This window comes from Protopterus annectens, chromosome 5.part0, assembly GCF_019279795.1.
Source record: "Protopterus annectens isolate FY-2018-M chromosome 5.part0, PAN1.0, whole genome shotgun sequence".
NCBI classification, from domain to species: domain Eukaryota; kingdom Metazoa; phylum Chordata; order Ceratodontiformes; family Protopteridae; genus Protopterus; species Protopterus annectens.
In genome coordinates, this window is record NC_056735.1 from 464,610,129 (window position 1) to 464,629,131 (window position 19,003).

At 34.7% G+C, this 19,003-nt stretch overlaps 1 protein-coding gene across 9 annotated transcripts in view; it reads right to left on the minus strand.

Moving 5' to 3' along the window:
* DMD (dystrophin) overlaps positions 1 to 19,003 on the minus strand; it is a 9,298,038-nt gene that overhangs the window by 6,135,580 nt on the left and 3,143,455 nt on the right. For all 9 annotated transcript variants that reach the window (XM_044072398.1, XM_044072396.1, XM_044072400.1 and 6 more), the window contains 2 exons: positions 17,316 to 17,429; positions 12,992 to 13,147 (listed from right to left, as the gene is read on the minus strand). In XM_044072398.1, the coding sequence (XP_043928333.1) occupies positions 12,992 to 13,147; positions 17,316 to 17,429 (270 nt within the window). The remainder of the gene's footprint in view (positions 1 to 12,991; positions 13,148 to 17,315; positions 17,430 to 19,003) is intronic.

Genomic DNA, 19,003 nt, shown 5'->3' on the forward strand with positions numbered 1-19,003 from the left:
TATATTTAATGTTTTCGTTCAATTTAATATCACTGAACTTCATCAGAAACACACCCCAAACAATATTACACTGTTTAAACACTTTTCAAAAAAAATCACGTGATAATTAACCGATAAAACAGTATATCCAATTTCATCTCATGAATAATGATGATAATAGAATAAGAAATGTGTATTACTGATTTTAACTAAAATAAATATGTAAATGTAAATACAAATACAAATACATGTATATATATATATATATATATATATATATATATATATATATATATATCTGTGTATATATATACAATACACAAAAGTAAAATAAAAATAATGTTTTAAAACCTTTGTGCTGGAAGCTGGTCAGCTTTTAACCTAATCTGCCAGATAGCTTCTCTACATTCCAAAAGAGTTTTAAAGTCACCACTAAACAAAGAGTTGTCAACCCTTTCTAATAATGAAAAGGTGAACTTTTTAAACAAAGGACAATGCAACAAATGCTTGGCTAAAGCATTTGACGTGTCTTTTTTCTTTATAGCCAAATTGTGTTCATAAATTTGTTTGTTTAAAGCACGTATGGTCTTGCCAATATAAAAATGTTCACATGAAACACACTGTGCTAAATACACTATATTAGTGGTTTTACAAGTGTAATGTCCCTTAACTATTATAGTCCTGTTGTTGTGTTTCAAAATAATGTTAGACGTTCCACTAATGAATCTACACTGTTTGCACAATGAACAAGGAAAGGTGCCCAAAACTGAATCACAAGTGGGTTTGGAATCTCTTGTCCCCCTCTCTAGAATCATCTTAATGTTACTTTTTTGTAACTAAAAGTTGGACGGTCCCCTACAATCTTAACTAGTTCAGAATTACCCAACACTACTTTCCAGTTATTAAGAATAATGTCTTTAATAATTGTCATTTCATTAGTGATGAGTAAAGCAAAAGACAAATTGTATTTGTTCACAGTATTGATACTACATTCTATGGAGTTTGTATTGGTGACATCTAAAACTGTCAAAATTGGACTAGCTTTATTCTGTCTCAAATTAGAAACTTCACCTATGATTTTGTTCAACCAGCTAACTGGGTATCCCCTGTCAAGGAAAAAATGTTTTAACTTAATGCTCTCCTCGAAAAAGATGTCATCTCCACTGGTTAAACGACTTAACCGTATAAACTGTTCTTTTACTACACCTTGTTTCATGTGTGTAGGGTGTAGACTGTCATAATGTAAATACTGGTTTACAAAGGTGGATTTCCTGTAAATACTACTTTGAAAATTATGATCACTATAGTTAATAGTCAAATGTAAATCTAAAAAGTCTATACTACTTCCAAAATTCCCAAATGTAAATTTTAAAAAATTGGTAGTGTGAATTAAATCTTGAAAAAACATGGAAAAAGAATTGATGTCATCTCTCCATAAAAAAAAAAATCAAATCATCAATGTTCCGTCTATAAAATATGATGTTACTAGCCATCGGATGTGTGACCAAAAATTTGTTCTCCCAGGTTGTCATAACAAGATTCGCAAAACTGGGCGCTACACATGAACCCATGGCAACCCCCGATGTTTGTTGAAACAATTCACCTTCAAACTTAAAAAAGTTATTATCTAACACCAACTCCATCAAAGTACAACAGGTGTAAATTAAAGGGTTGTTGAAGTTGGCTTGCTTGCTGAGATGTTCTCTCATGTACTCGATACCCATCTGCTGATCTATACTAGTGTACAGAGAGATTACATCCAAGGAAGCAAAGTGAACATTGTCATCCTTAACTTGAATATCTTTTAAAAGTTCTAAAAGGTGCCAAGAGTCACGAAGATAAAATCTAGACTTTTGCACAACTGGATTTATCAAATCGTCTAACCAAACAGAAATTGTTTCTGTTTTGGAACAACCAGCTGATACAATTGGTCTAAAAGGAAGATGCTCACCCAGTTTATGCTCCTTTGGGATTCCAAACAAGGAGACAATCTTAGGATATTCAGTGTGCAAAAAACTGTAAACTGAATAATCAAAACAACCTTCACTGAATAAATCAAAAAGACAAGCGTCTAACTTGGAAAAACTCTTTAGGACAAAATCAGTATTAACTCTTTTGTAACAAGATTCATCGGCTAATAATGTCTGAATAGCTGTAATGTAATCAACAGAATTCATAACAGCAATGGTTCCTCTTTTATCAGCCTTCATGATACGCCAATTTTTATTGTTGGCCATAGTCTGGAGAGCCCCGGCTTCTACCACAGAAAGGTTGGACCTTTGATGTGATTTACTGTTGATCTTCCTAAAATCCTGTTCACACAGCTTGCTAAATGCAGGAAATCCACCTTTGTAAACCAGTATTTACATTATGACAGTCTACACCCTAGACACATGAAACGAGGTGTAGTAAAAGGACAGTTTATATGGTTAAGTCATTTAACCAGTGGAGATGACATCTTTTTCGAGGAGAACATTAAGTTAAAACATTTTTTCCTTGACAGGGGATACACAGTTAGCTGACTGAACAAAATCATAGGTGAAGTTTGTAATTTGAGACAGAATAAAGCTAATCCAATTTTGACAGTTTTAGATGTCACCAATACAAACTCCATAGAATGTAGTATCAATACTGTGAACAAATACAATCTGTCTTTTGCTTTACCCATCACTAATGAAATGACAATTAAAGACATTATTCTTAATAACTGGAAAGTAGTGTTGGGTAATTCTGAACTAGTTAAGATTGTAGAGGACTGTCCAACTTTTAGTTACAAAAAAGTAAGTAACATTAAGATGATTCTAGAGAGGGGGACAAGAGATTCCAAACCCACTTGTGATTCAGTTTTGGGCACCTTTCCTTGTTCATTGTGCAAACAGTGTAGATTCATTAGTGGAACATCTAACATTATTTTGAAACACAACAACAGGACTATAATAGTTAAGGGACATTACACTTGTAAAACAACTAATATAGTGTATTTAGCACAGTATGTTTCATGTGAACATTTTTATATTGGCAAGACCATACGTGCTTTAAACAAACAAATTTATGAACACAATTTGGCTATAAAGGAAAAAGACACGTCAAATGATTTAGCCAAGCATTCGTTGCATTGTCCTTTGTTTAAAAAGTTCACCTTTTCAGTATTAGGAAGGGTTGACAACTCTTTGTTTAGTGGTGACTTTAAAACTCTTTTGGAATGTAGAGAAGCTATCTGGCAGATTAGGTTAAAAGCTGACCAGCTTCCAGGTTTGAATGATATGATCAACATCAAATGTTTTTTACAAGCACAAAGGTTTTAAAACATCATGTTTATTTTTACTTTTGTGTATTGTATATATACACAGATATATATACATGTATTTGTATTTACATTTACATATTTATTTTAGTTAAAATCAGTAATATATATTTCTTATACTATTATCATCATTATTCATGAGATGAAATTGGATATACTGTTCTATTGGTTAATTATCAGATCTGATTTTTTTTTGAAAAGTATTTAAACAGTGTAATATTGTTTGGGTGTGTTTCTGATGAAGTTCAGTGATATTAAATTGAACAAAAACGTTAAATATAGATTGGGTCGTCCATTTTCTTTCTCTCACCAGCAGCACTTGTTATTTTGTTAAACAATTTTAAACAAAGTAACCAAAGGGAAAGCCCAAGACTGAGCATTATTCCAGCAACTCCCAACTCAGATAGGTGCTTGGCTGCATACGTCTGCCACAAGGGTGCAGGGGGACCTTCTTAATGTAAGATGGATCGTTTTAGTGCTCAAATGATGCCAAACAGTCTAGATTCAGCAAACCTGAATCTAGCCTCTGATATAAAATGCAGAAGTAGCATAAATTCAAAGTGAAGAAATTTGCAATCAGAGCAGCAAAAAAAAAAAAAAAAAAACGGTTTAAATAAAGCAGCAGTTCAGCAGAATACTAGAGTGTAGACCACAAACCTTCCTAGTTTGAAATAATTGGTCTGGAACCCAAGTGCTTAAACCACAACAAAGACACTTAGAATAACAGGTGCAATATGCCTTCATCAGCAATTCCCAGCTTAGAAGGGTGTAGGCTACACTCTCCTGCCACAAGAGTCTAGGCCACAAACCCTAATGCAAAATAACTGGTTTGGAGCCCAAGTGGTTAAACCAGAATGAAGACACTTTCAGAATAACAGATGCAATAAGCCTTCAACCAGCAATCCCCAGCTTAGAAGGGTGCAAGCTATCCTCTCCTGCTACAAGAGTGTGGACTACAAACCTTCTTAATTTAAAACAACTGGCCTGAAGCCCATTTGCTTAAACCAAAACTAAGAGGCTTAGAATAACAGTTACAATTTAATCAGGCTACTAACAAGCAGTAATAAATGCAGCAGAATAAATGCAATTGAACATTTTTTAAGAACAAGCAGCAAAAGCAAAATAAAATAGTAAAGTAGGAAGAAACACAGATACAGTAAAAACTGCTGAATAAAGTGCAAATATTTTTAAGTTAAGTGGGAAGGGAGGAAACAATATAATTCAAGGTTAAGAAACTAAAGGGGTGGGCCTTCCAAACTGATCTCTCTGTACTCAGTAGAATGAGCTAATGTTATGGGATGAAGGAGTATCCATAATTAGATTTACAGTAGAGGCGGGCAAATCAAAAGCCATGAAGTTCAAAAATACAACAGTTGAGTGAGTGGGTGTTAAAAAATAAAATGCCAACAGATATCAACAATTTTCAGTCAGAATACAGCAAGCAAGCCAAACAAGCACTCCAGCTAAAGAGAGATGCCTCCAAATATTTCTAGTTAAATGAGGAATGCTGTTTCTCAGTCCTCCAACTAACTAGTTGATGTTATCCATTGTTTCCAGAAGAATTATTTGCTAACTTTTCTAACTGATCCATTCTAAGACCTCTTGAAACTCCAACAGAAAACTTAAAACAAAACAAATATAATACAAGAAAAAGAGAAAAAAATAGAAGTAACCAAACCTTAAATGAAAAACTTAAATTGAAAATAAAATGCATACAGAGACCAGCAATATTCAGGCAAAGTCCAGCAAGCAAGCCAAACAAGTACTCCAGCCAAACAGCAATACAATGTCATTCCACCCCTAACTTTGGGGTGCACTTGAACCAATACATACCTTTTCACCTGCCTCTTAAACATTATTTCTCATCCTTCTCTTTTTCTAACTGACTCCACTTACTGCTGCACCCCTCTCATTCTTTCCCTGTATACCTAAATTATAAGCCTTCTAGATACACTGATTTGCAACAGGCAGCTGAACCAGAAATCATCCTCTCTCAAATATATGCTATTACTGCTATCCTCCCATTCACCACTAATATCTCCCATCCCCTCCTACATAATTTTATAACATACTTAATTACTATCTCTTGAACTCTTTATAGACCTATGTAATACTAAAATCTCCCTTCCTGCATACTTTTATAACTTACGTCATTACATACATTGAACTCCTTGCAAACCTTTCTTTGCTGACATGTAAAAACACTAAACTTCTTTACAACGTTTTCCCTTTGGCATTATTAATCCATTTATGTCTGCAAGATTTTACAGCTGGAACAACTGTACAGTCTTAGAAATGCAATGTAATATAAATACTATAATGTATATACCTGCTATGCAATTACGTTTGTTTTTTTCATGAGCAATGTAACTATTGTTTTTCCTGAGAAATGCATGAGATTCATTTGTTAATATAAATGTACTTTGATGGATAACAGCTCTTTCTTCTGGGGCCTCCACTGAAAATAGACTCAGCCCAGTCAGAATCTTTCCGGTAAACATTGGCAAACATATCGATAATAGATCTATATATATATATATATATATATATATATATATGTAGATATATATATATATATATATATAGATATATATATCATGTGTGTGTGTGTGTGTGTGTGTGTGTGTCTGTGTATATATATATATATATATATATATATATATATATACATATACATACACACACACACACATATATATATATATATATATATATATATATATATATATATATATATATTTATATATATGTATATATATTGCATTCCTTGTTTCTGACCTCTGGATCTATTAAGCTAATCCTTGCGATTCATTAATGAGTAGCACTTTGCAGTGTTGTGCAATGCTATCACATATTTTTTAAACCTTCTCTATTTCACAAATGGGGAAATATTTCTAGGTATAAATTTAAAGTAAATGTTGCTGCACTTAGGTGCATACCTTGCCCTATTCCGTGACACATGGAAAGCATAAAATACAGTGTCTTATCTGCACTACTCCTTTATAAAGCTCAGGGTTTATCTTGAGAATTAATAAGCAGATTATTCACAAATCATGGTAGACATGTCAGGGATTATCACGAAATATCTAACCCTGCAAATGTAATTGATTGGTTGGGAGACAGATATATTTTACCTTAGCCTTCTATAAAGCTACCCATTTTTGAATAAATAACTAGCAATAATTAGCTCCTGTATAAGTTGCACTGCAACTCAACTGCTAAATATCAACAGCTGGATTGCAAGCTACAGGTATCACCTTTAAAATACAAAATAAGGAGTCTGACAACAACATGAAAAATCAAGTTAGGAGGCTTAAAGATCAGAGGTTTGCTGAAAACGTCATGAGCAACCTATCTGTGATGTCAGGGAGTGTCTGCAAAAAATATTATGCTTTGAGACTTACACTGGCATTGAAAATCTGCATGCACTACTATGAAATACTGTGCAGTTGTACTGTCTGCCTTGACTTCGGTCTCTTCTTGTGACTATAATGCATTACACAGATTCCTGCTATTTCTTTGTGTATGAAACCCATGCCATTCCCTTTGGGACATGAGCTATTAATCTGACTACTTAAATGAACTTCTGTCTTAAACACACCCGTATAAACCCAGCATGGGCTGATCCTCATCCAAGTTTTCAAAATAGTTGGCTTTACCCCAGATGTTACGACATCAGTGCTGACGTTCTATGCAGGCTGCTGTATGTTCAGCTTTTTTAGGTGCATAGAAAACTTGTTAGCAATCAGAAAAGTTGTTATACTTTGGACAAAGTTGCTATGACTGGGCCTCACATTAGATTGCTGCAATACCACCTTATCTTTCTTTTATTATGAAGCTTAATCATAACGCTAAATGTGCTACTATATTTTTTATTCGTTTAGGTATCAACTTATATATATTTCTTGCATGCAAATAGGAAAGGTTTGGAATGACATGTTCATTTGTCTTTTATTGGATGACTTCATAGAATATACAATGTATGGGTTTTTGAATTTAAGGTGGAGTGAGGAGAATGACAGAATGAGAGTGGGTCTTGCTGTCTGCTACATAGTCGAAACTGTGAAGCCACCTTAATTCAGTGACTTTCTCCAGTGATTATGCTGTGAGGAGGTGAGAAGCTAAATGATTTAAACCCAAGTCCGACTATTTCAACCTCTAGCTGCCTACTGACTGAATACAAGTTAGTGAACATGCCGTACGGTAGTGAGTTTTTCTTTATGATGAGTATTCAAAATGCATTTTGTTAGAGATGGCTCTCTGGTTTTAAAATGTGCCTACCTAAAGTAAATAAGGTTATTACTTTTAAAAGCTGTGTGCATAAAAACAAGATAGAAGCAAAACATCCTAACAGTATTCCTTGGTGTGTGCTTTTTAAGATGGATTATTTTGGGGTTCAAGATTATTCAGGTCTTCTTCAGCATCAGCTCTATAATTTTACTTTTTGATAACAAAATGAATTGTTTAGCATACCTCGGTGTACTGAAAATATTGGTGTTTTGGGAATATGGACTTTGTGGGGTATAATAGATGGGGATCCTGCACTACTGAGTGCTGCACTCAGTTAAGTAGTATACTTTGACTTAAAACTTTGTGTGTGGTTTCAAAATCCTTGGAAAACCTGTGTATAAAAACACGGTCGTGATAAGCAGTGGCATGTGATGCATCATTCCGCGGTTTATATGACATGTGATGCATCATTCCACGGTTTATATGACATATGATGCATCATTCCACGGTTTATATGACATGTGATGCATCATTCCGTGGTTTATATGACATATGATGCATCATTCCACGGTTTATATGACATGTGATGCATCATTCCGCGGTTTGTATGACTGGCTTTAAAGTGCATGTTCGGTTGCATCGTACATCAAAGTCTTAGAAAAGGAACCTAGATAAGCATGCTTTGCTGAGGCTCAAGGTTTGTCATATAAAGGAAAAAATATTTCTTCTGATTAAAAATGAATGGAAAAATAAGTTGTTCTTTATTCTATAGTCTTTCTAACTATGTTAATCATGCCACAAAGTGACTTGTATCTTAGAAGAGTTATTCTTTTCTCAAGTACGACTGTTTTATCCTTCAACAATCACAACATCTTGGAAAACTCTTTTCTCTGACCAGAAAACGCAATAAAAAGCTTCATATATTGCATACACTTCTCTGGAGGGGATTATTTGTTTTGTTCTCTCCAAAATATATGATAAAAATCATTGAATGTGACTGTCTATTTAGATGTAACTGCAGGAACTGTGAGCAGTGAAGCATTGTAATAACCCATTCATACCATTTTTATTCTATTTCACAGGAGACTGAACTATTCCATGAGCCTTTTGCTAAAAATGGGACAAAAGGATTAAACATATGTTTATATATAAATTATAAAAAGTAACATGCAGTCATCCATGTCTTCCATACTTTTACAACATGCCACACTAACAGCAAATTTTCTGTGTGTTATGTCAATCAGTTTAGACACAGCAGCTTTGTTTCTGTGTATGTGTGTATATATATATATATATATATATATATATATATATATATATGTGTGTGTGTGTGTGTGTGTGTATATATATATATATATATATATATATATATCTATATATATATATATATATATATATATATATATCTATATACGCGCGTGTGTGTGTGTGTATATATATATATATATATATATATATATATATATATATATATATATATGTACACATATATTGATACCTATCACTTTATCGAAGTTCCAAAACTCTGAAGACCATATGCCCAAAATTTTGGAACTCCGAACACTTTCCATTGAGATCACCGTATAGAGCAGAACTAGGGATTTGCCGTTTGTATTGCTGTAGTGCAATGTCAGAGTTGGTATATTTAATTGAAAGGGGTATGTAGGGGGTGTAGCCCCCCCCATGTGGGATGTCGGGGGTGCAGGAAGGCTTGCCCCCCTGCAAAAACGTAAAGGTAAGTTGTTTTATTTTATTTTTTTGTGTTTTCCTATTGTTTCGAAGTTCCAAAACTTTGGATATATGGTCTTGGCCACATGGTCTCTAGATAGGTATATCTTTAGATATATGCATGTATGTGTGTGTATATATACACACACTATATATATATATATATATATATATATATATATATGTGTGTGTGTGTGTGTGTGTGTGTGTATATTTATACACACATATATTTATATATGGGTTCCCTTCAGAATTTCAAATTCCTAAAACCTTGAATTTCATATGGTTGAGACCATTTGACTGAAGTTTCAGAACTTTGAAATTCTGAATGGAGATCTTTATAGTTTGCGGAATGGGAGATTTCCCTTTTCCTCGCTGTAGTGCTATCTCAGAATTGGTATATTTAAGCAGTGGGGGGCATGGGGCTGCAGGGGTGTTTGAGATATGAGACATTGAGATAGTGGTTATATATATTTTTTTGTTGGATTTATTTCGGAATGTCAAGATTCCAAAACATCGATCACATGGTCTTGACCATATGAAATACGAAGTTTTGGTAAGTCGACATTCAGAAGTGAATTCATAAACACACACACACACATATATATATATATATATATATATATATATATATATATATATGTGTGTGTGTGTGTGTGTGTGTGTGAGCATTTGTGTTCCACTACGTGTGTTCGGAAAAAAAATACTATTTAGCTTCTGAAAATATTTTTTGTATAGTCTAGTTTACGTAAACATACTGATTAGAATTTAATTTTGTTGCTGATACTGCTTGCATTGCTTAATTTTACTGTCCTTGCCCATCTTCTCTCTTTTAAGTTTAAATTTTATTGTTCAATAATTATTTCAACATGATTAAGAGGGTATGAGACTTGATTTTAATTTCACTGAGCAAAAAAAAAAAAAAATCCCCTCGTACATGCCTTGTCTGAGCCAACATCTTTTAAAATCACTCTTACTGTTTTCCTGCCAATACAGTTAAGACAGATATCATAGGTTCATAGGTAGGTACTAGGCTGTTGGCCCTAAGGCCTATATAAGCCTAGCCAAAAAGGTACCCTGGCTTTCGCCATCCAAGAAAATTATTTTCCTGTGCCACTGTCGAGCAGCACCACAGAAGTGATCCCTGGGGTGAATTTCCTATTTCCCATCCATTTATCAAGATTTTTCTGGAAGAGTGCTAATCAGGAGCTTTTTTGATATATATAGGTAGTTTGTTCCAGAGTATGGAGAGTCTCTGGGAGAGGAATCTATTCCTCCAGCATGTTCTGTTTATTGTGGTGACCAGGTTTAGGTCCTTAGAGCGTGTATCTCAGAGGGATTGGGATTTCTTTAAGTGGAGCGTGTCCAACAGCTCTGGGTTTGACATAGCTTTGCATGTTAGGCAGAGATTGCCTCTGAGTAGGCGATATGTGATGGGGTAAAGCTGGAGTTTTTTGAGACAGTCTGCGTAGGACATCTGTTTGAGGCCAGTAATCATCTTTGTGAGGTATTTCTGTGGCCTTTCCAGTTGTTGTAGGTGTCTTGTGAGGTACATACCAAAATGGGCGTTGTACTCTATAATGCGTCTAATGAGTGACAAGTAGAGGGGAACATTGACCTCTTTTTCCAGGATGAAAAACCTTTTGTGATGAGGTGTGCCACGTAGAATGATTTCCTGGCTACTGTAGCAATGTGATTATCAAAGGAGAGACTACTGTCCACCTGTGTCCCAAGGTCTCTTATCACACTTTTGGTGTTAAGTAGACTACCACCTATGTGGTAGTTCATGGGTACTGAGTTTTTACCAAAGGGGATGACAATTCACTTTTTGGCACTGTGTTTGAGGCCATGGTTTTGACACCAGGCATCTGTCTCAGTGAGGCCCTTTTGTAGGATGTCCACATCATTAGGAATTTTGGTTATGGCTCCTAGTTTGCAGTCATCTGCAGACTTTGTTAGCCAATGACCTTCTGTGTTAGCCTGTACTTCAGAGAAGTAGATAAACAGGAGAGGACCCAGGACTGAACCCTGTGGTACTCCACTTGTCACTGGTCTGAAGTCGGATTTAGAGTCTGCTACTTTCACAGTGTGGGTTCTGTCATTGAGCCAGTTGGCAACCCATCTTGTGACATAGGGATTTATACCTAGTTTAGTGAGTTTATCTATAATTCCAGAGTGAGGATGGTGTTGATAGCCTTGGCGAGATCTAGATAGGCTGTGTGAACCACCTTACCCTCGTCTACAGCTTTGGTGACTGCTTCAAAGAAGTCTATCAGGTTTAGGAGACATGATCTGCCTTTTACAAACCCAAAGTGGGTAGGGTCAAGAGTTTGGAGATTACCAATGTCTTTATTTATAAGTTCCATGATGATACGTTCCATGGCCTTGCAGACCAGGCTCATCAGGCTAATGGGGCGGTAGTCCCTGGGGTCCATGGTGGCTCCCCCTTTGTGGAGTGGGATAACCGTCGCTGTGCACCATTCAGTGGGCACAAAGCCTGAGGTGAGGCTATGATTGAACATGATACTTAGGTGAAGTGCCAGTTCATTCTGTAGTTTGTGTAGAACACAGCCTAGGATGTTGCCAGGTCCCATGGATGCTGTGTTCTTGGCTTTGGAGAGTGTGGTTTTTACCTGTGCAGCCGTGAATACAGGAACTTTGCATTCTTCCAGTACAGAGATGGGTCCTTTACGGTGTGGGTGGGGGAAAAGTTAGCATTGAACTTATCTGCCAGGATGTTGGCAATATCAGTTGGTTCTGTATATTTAGTGCCATTGTGCTGTAACTCAGAGCAGATCTGAGTGTTGCTATTGAGATGCTTGACATAGCTATAGAATGCTTTGTGGTTGTCTTTAGAATCAGTGGCGATTTTGTTTTCGTAACTAGCTTTGGAGGATTTTATGAGGGATCTCAGCTTCTTACTGAGGCTGACCAGGGAGTTCCTCCAATCATGGGATTATGCTCTTTTTTGCAACAGTTTCTTTCTTCTGTTGTAGAGTTTGTTTATGGCAGGGGACCACCAAATTGGCTTCATTTTTTTGGAGAATAGCATCTTTGTTCTGTTATGGATAGCACGATCCATGCACTCATATAAGATGGATATTTGGTTTAATAAAATTAATTTATCCATGTAAGAAATTTTAAAAATGGCTAAATTTTACTTTGTTGGTCAATACACCTGTACTATAACACTGTTAGCTTTAGTATGTTTTGACATGTTCCATATGACAGAGTAAGGCTAATTTGCTTTTTTATAAAATCTGATGAAATGTTTATCAGGTTCAGTAGGACAAACAGCATGGCAACAGTATAAGTGGAATACTTTCACGGAAGGCAGGTAAATGGAAAGGAATTACTCTTCATAGCCTTGATATCTTCAAAGTAATGCACTGTCAGAATTTAACACAGCAAAGTCAGATGCCAAGATATGAAATTAAGTCCCCTTGAAATTAAATAGAGAATATATGTCAGCCATCCTGGTTAATGTTATAGCTGGTAAGTGACAGATTTTTTTTATTTCTTTCATATCAAAATGCATTGCCATTTAAACTTCCTTATTTGTAATGATTCATTTGTACTGTCTTAACAATGATAACTCCTTTCATGACCAGGTCTGCTAAGATGTTCTGTAGAAAATAAACGGTCTTCAGCTATTCTGTAAAAAGCATGTTCACATAATTTATTTCTGAATTTATTACTGCCACTGTGCCACTGTATAAAATAAATGAAATATACTGTGTTTAAATATACCTGTTTACATATATTCTCCCATTGTGCATTTAAATCTTTAAGTTCTCCGTTCAGTTTCAGTGCAAATGATGGTTCTGCTTGTTTTTTCAGAGCATGTCCAACTTCATTTATACTGTTGAGGCTTGGCTGTATTGTCTGAATGTCATTTACCAGGGCCTGAAAAATGAAACATCATAGCAAAATTCTGATTAAACTGGAGAACAAGAAATGCATTCATATAATTTTCACAAACCATTTATTAAACATAGCTTTCAGTATAGACTGAGGTAGCATTTGACAACAACATTAAAATTAAAGTAAACAAATATGTAATAACCATTTATCTTACCACATGCCTGCTTTTCTAAAATAAAAACTCTGTTGCTCGTTCATGATTTTGTTTAATTAAGTGCTACACAAAATACATGGAAAGCAGAACCACAATTCCAAGTTACCTTTACTGAAAGTGTGGATATAAAAAAAAAATATATATATATATATATATATATATATAGAGAGAGAGAGAGAGAATGTAGCTTCTTTATTGTATTAGTATTTATTGTGAAAATATTCTTTTTCTGTAGGCTGTGAATGTTATGAAACTGCTGTCAGGTTTTTCCACATGGAAAAAAAATGACAATTTTATTTCTCATGTAACACTAATTTAGCTTGTACTCTATACTGCCAGGATTTTAGTCAACAGGAGATCTGTGATGCATTTCTGGGAGTTAGTGGTAAGCCCTCGATCAGAGAGACTGCATTAAGCCAGTATGACTGTGATGGAGAACTTTGATAACAAGAGAAACAAGGCATTTACTATCTGGTATGCATCTAATGAACTTAGAGACAAATTAAGAGACCTCTGCTCATAGCGCATCTTTTCCTAATCTGTGCTGAGTATACTAAGATAATTGTTAATGGATTATATTTTTGAGAAGATTAAATAATGGATTTCTGATAGTGATAGGTCTAACAACTGTTAAGTTTCCACTGATAGGCTGACTTTATGCAAAGGCATAAGGGAAATATCTTTGTAGAGAAATGGTCCCTCATGCTTCTTTTAAGGACAAATTTGATGGGTGATGGCAGTTGCTATGGAAAGGTAAATCAGGGATATTTTAGACAGTGACTTGGAACATTGGATATGCTTGCAGTATCATACATATCACAAAATGGTGGTCACTGAGGTTAGTTTGGTGCCTACAGTCTTACACCCATTGATCACATTTATAGTGCATGTCTCTAGAATGCTGATACTATATGGGAAATGTAGCTCACCTTTGTGATCAACACTATCAAGGGTTAAGTTATAAAATCATGCCAAAAGGTTAATGGAAGGATGGCATTCAATATGAGAACCTGAATTACTATCTTCTCACACTGCAATATTTCCAAAGTATATATCATTAAAATGTAATGCTTCCTGCAAAAGGACAGAGGCATCCCATCTACAGTAGTGTAAACAGGTATAAATCTGTCTCAAAATGTTCTTGGCTAGCATGTACTCTGATGATGTTCACAACATGTTATTAAAGGAAGATTGGTCAAGGGCACTGTTGTGAGTCAGCACATGTCTTCTTGCTGAGCTACAGAGTAACTGAAAATTCCCTTAGTAAAGGAACCTAGTCCTGGTTAATAACTACTGAAAAGTTAAATTAGAGGGCCCATCTGAGGGGATGTGTTTTCTAAGAGATAGTAAAGCAATACCATTTTATACAGCCTGTCAATAATTTTGATTGAATTAGGTAGAGTAACTTAGTTTGTTAGCCAGTGAAGAGGTTTTAAACAATGAATCAAAAAGATTATATTAAAAAAACAGAAGTCTGATATAAGCCCACATTAATAATAGTTTTATCAGTTTAGTTTCTGTAAGACCTGGGATCTGTTAAAAAATAATTGCAGAAGCTTCCTAAATACTTGTGTTGAAACGTTGAGTGCTAACTTTCTCATAGAAACTGATAAAGCACTAGTGTGTTTCACCATTGTTCAATTTATAAAACCAGCCCAGGATGAACAGTTTTGTGTGTATGAAAAACACAAACAAACAAAAACATCATTTACTTATTTTTATATTTGCACACGGCCTATTGGAAAGCTGAATGAGCTCCAGCAACTAATTTCAACAATTTTATTCATCTCCATCCCATTACTACTACAGAAAAAAATGTTTCCACTGTTTTTAAATCTATGAGACCAGTAACATAAGTATGCAATTTGGTGTCATATAATTTTCAAGAAAACAGATACAACCTGCACTTTGGTGTACAAGTTGTCTATGTGAGTGGGAAGAAAAGTGCATTTGTGTGGAATGGGGTGGGGTTTATCACACTAGTTTACAGAATGAATGGGATCTGTTTGCAATGGCTGTGTAGTACCTGTGACAAACATTAATCTGTTCAAAATGCTTACCCTGATATTTTGTTTCATGCACCTTCATCCTGCCTATCATCTGTAAATGAAATGATCTTAAGTTTCACATTAGAATTTTGTGTGAGATGGCAAAAGGTGGGTAGAGATTACTATGTAAAGGTTACAATAACAAGCCTATCATCCTGTCACTCTTTTAAACTTTACCCTAGTTGAGTAGAAATTATTCATAGCATTCGCTCACAGTGCGCACCAAGAGAAACTCATGTAAAAATGGACATTCCCTCAGTAGTCCAGAAAACAACTAAAAACATTAAACAACTTAAGAGATTTAAAGTAATGAATCTAAACACCTACAACCACATCCTTTCACCTTTTAGATTTATATTGCATTCAGTAGCTTTGCATTGCTTTTACTGCTTGAATTTATTGGTTCTTTCATCTCTCAAAAATTCAGAATACTTTTGATTAAAATGGTGTTCTGGACTAAGTTAATTAAGTGAAATAAACATGCAGTCAACGTATAACTACAAGGCTATTAAAATGCAGTTATATTGTTCAAAGGAATGTTAAGGCATGCCTCAGTTCCTTGGCACTTGACAATAGCTCATACTTATAAAACAGCAGAAAATCAAAAGCTGGACTGTACAGCTCTGAAAGGAGATAATGTATGCAGAAAATGTTAACGTGTGATAGCTGAACAAGGTGCAGACCATTTCTGTCTAGCTATGTTTTGTCAGCCTGAAATGATCCAAATGCTGACTCTGGCAGAAATCAACAAATCATATCCTGCTTATTTATAGAACTTATGAGGGCAGCCTTAGAAACCAAATCAGACTTACGTTCTGAAAATGAATGGTGCCATCTATAAGTATGGTTTTGCAGACTCTTATAGCTTAGCTTGCATTTTGGCTCAAATTCAAGTATGATCTCCTGGTATGGGTAAAAATTACCTGTAGTAACAACTCAGTCTCTTACTGTTCTTTACTGTCAAAGATGCTGCAGCTGATATGTTCAAATGCAGGTTTTTGTACTATGTACCTGGTGTTAATAAAATTAAAGGCATCTAAGCAAAATGACATGGAGAAAAAGTGCTGTACCATGATTACAAATACCAGAGCCTGCTCTGTTCGAAACACAAAGATAATTATACTAGTTAGTCTGATTGTCACTTCCACTGTCAAGGCTCACTGAAGGATTTATTAGGAATAATACATTTTTCTTGGCACACTGTATATTGGGTAGTTCTTGTAGGTGTGTAGGTGTGTGTGTGTGTGTGTGTGTGTGTGTGTGTGTGTGTGTGTGTGTGTGTGAATGTGCATACATTAGCTTTTGTGTATGACAATTATAGGAAGTAGAACATGCCTTTTAGATGATCTTATTGTTATGTTGCCAGTTGTCATCAGTAGTAAACAGAAACATATAAAGATGTGTTGTAGTTTACATAGCAGATTGTTAGATTTGCAACCACAGACAAATGGATTTCTTGTTTTTTTATACATTGAAAAAATACTTTATTTAGTCGGATTACTTTAGATCATTTGAGTTTTAACAAAATATGGATTAATATTGAATAATTGGACTGAAATAGGCTTATTGCTGTTTACACAATCCATTTTTGTTTCCAAAATGGATTAGAGAATTGTATACAAACCTGTTTGTTACTGTGTTTTTCATGTAGAATTGTATCCACATTCAAGTTTCTTCTCTTGCTATCTTTCTATCTTGTGTATACACACACGCACACACACACACACACACACACACACACACACAGATATGTTCCTAGGCATATATATATATATATATATATATATATATATATATATATATATATATACATACATACATACTTATACAAACATCTATGAAAATATCTGCATAATTTTTACAGTAATTGATCGGCTCATATGTATATATTCATTGCACCAGAGAGCAGAACCAGCAAATACGAGTGAAGTATGAGTAATGTACTTACTGTGCACTGTTCTAGCTGTTTTTCAAGTGCTTCTGAATCACCAAGGGCTGGCCATTCTTCATTCAAGAAAACATCAACCTCAGCCATCCATTTCTTCAGGGTTTTTGTGTCATTCTGTTTATTAAAGAAAAGTTTTATGGCAGTGCAGGAATATGTAGCAGCTGCATCACTATACATCAATAAAGAATACTGTAAAGAAAAAACATGTGTGGTGCATAATGAACTAACAACATTATTTTTTCACTTGCCCTGTCTAAAGACTTTTGTAACATACTATTCTCTGGAAGAATAACAACAACCCACTGTAAAGAGAAGTTAATACATGGTCAATATAATTATTTTATTCAGCAATGCAGTTTGGATTACACACAACATTAAGCAATGTAAGTTATGTTTAAAGAAATATAAATCATGTACTGTGTTAATGATAAGGTTCTAGCTTTGGGCATGTTATTATTATAATAAAATGTAAGTAAACAGAAAAGGGATTTGAATCCCAGTTAATATAAAAAAAAATAAGGCTGAAAAGTGTTTGTACTTGAGCCTGCGATAATAATAATATACAAGCTAAATGAAAACTGTAGTAAGAATAACAAAAAAGTGAACTTTTGTCATCTCCTGTAATGTCTATTTCTTCAATTTCTGAGTGGAAATAAAAACTGCTGTTTCAGCATAACTTTAATCTCAAGCAAACCAGATACACATAGTTCTGCACAATAAATTGCTTCTTAAAAAAGAATAAGATTAATTTCCCTAACTTTGCTCAAAGAGGTGTGTACTGTACTTCACCACAAAATACTTGAGTAAAAAGAATATTCAGTGAAACACATAAGACTATATTCCTTATTATGACAAGTCCAGATATGAAGGATCCTTCTAGCCTGTGTCCCTTTTCCACAATCTTTTACTCCTTCTGCTATCTTGTAAGAAACTTCTAGTTTCCTGCTTATAAACAATTTCAAACAAGAAAACGTTTATCTTATTGTAAATTATATATCATCCTATACAGAAGCAGTTTATGCATATGTTCTTAACTGACGAAACAGAGAATTATTCCTGCATAATGAATGTGCCAGCTTATGTGGTTTATTTTTACACTACAATAAAATATGGTTAAACAGCATTTCAATAAAATGTATAAAAATTATGTTAGGTGAAATTAATCATGTAGCAGTCCACATCTGAAAAATAAGTATCTAGCACAATAGTAAAAACAAAATCGTAATATATGGACTGCCATCAGGTGTAGCCAATGCCTATCTTCTTCTAACTGGATGAATATATTCTTTATTTCTAGTATGAAACTTTTTTGCTTTCATATCCTGTTCTTCAACACCAAGATAATACACATTGCCCTAATGCAGTTATGACTATTCTTCTGGGTACCATACATACGTCCTCCCATAAAACATTTGAAAAATATTGCAAGAATTGCCCAAGAGATACAATTACTGAACTGCTTTAAGGATTTACAGAGAATAGTCACATGTCTCTTAGGAACAAGTTAAAATCTAGTGTCATTGCCTACAAATGAATGTGCAGGTTCACACTGCGATGTCATAGGGTTCTACCTTGTTCTACATTTCACTTTAAACATGTGCTGCTCCCTGCTGAGACTGCCAAAGTCTTCTCATCCTGTGAGCTTATTTTTCATATTCTCAGTACCTGATGGCTTTCCATTCCATCCT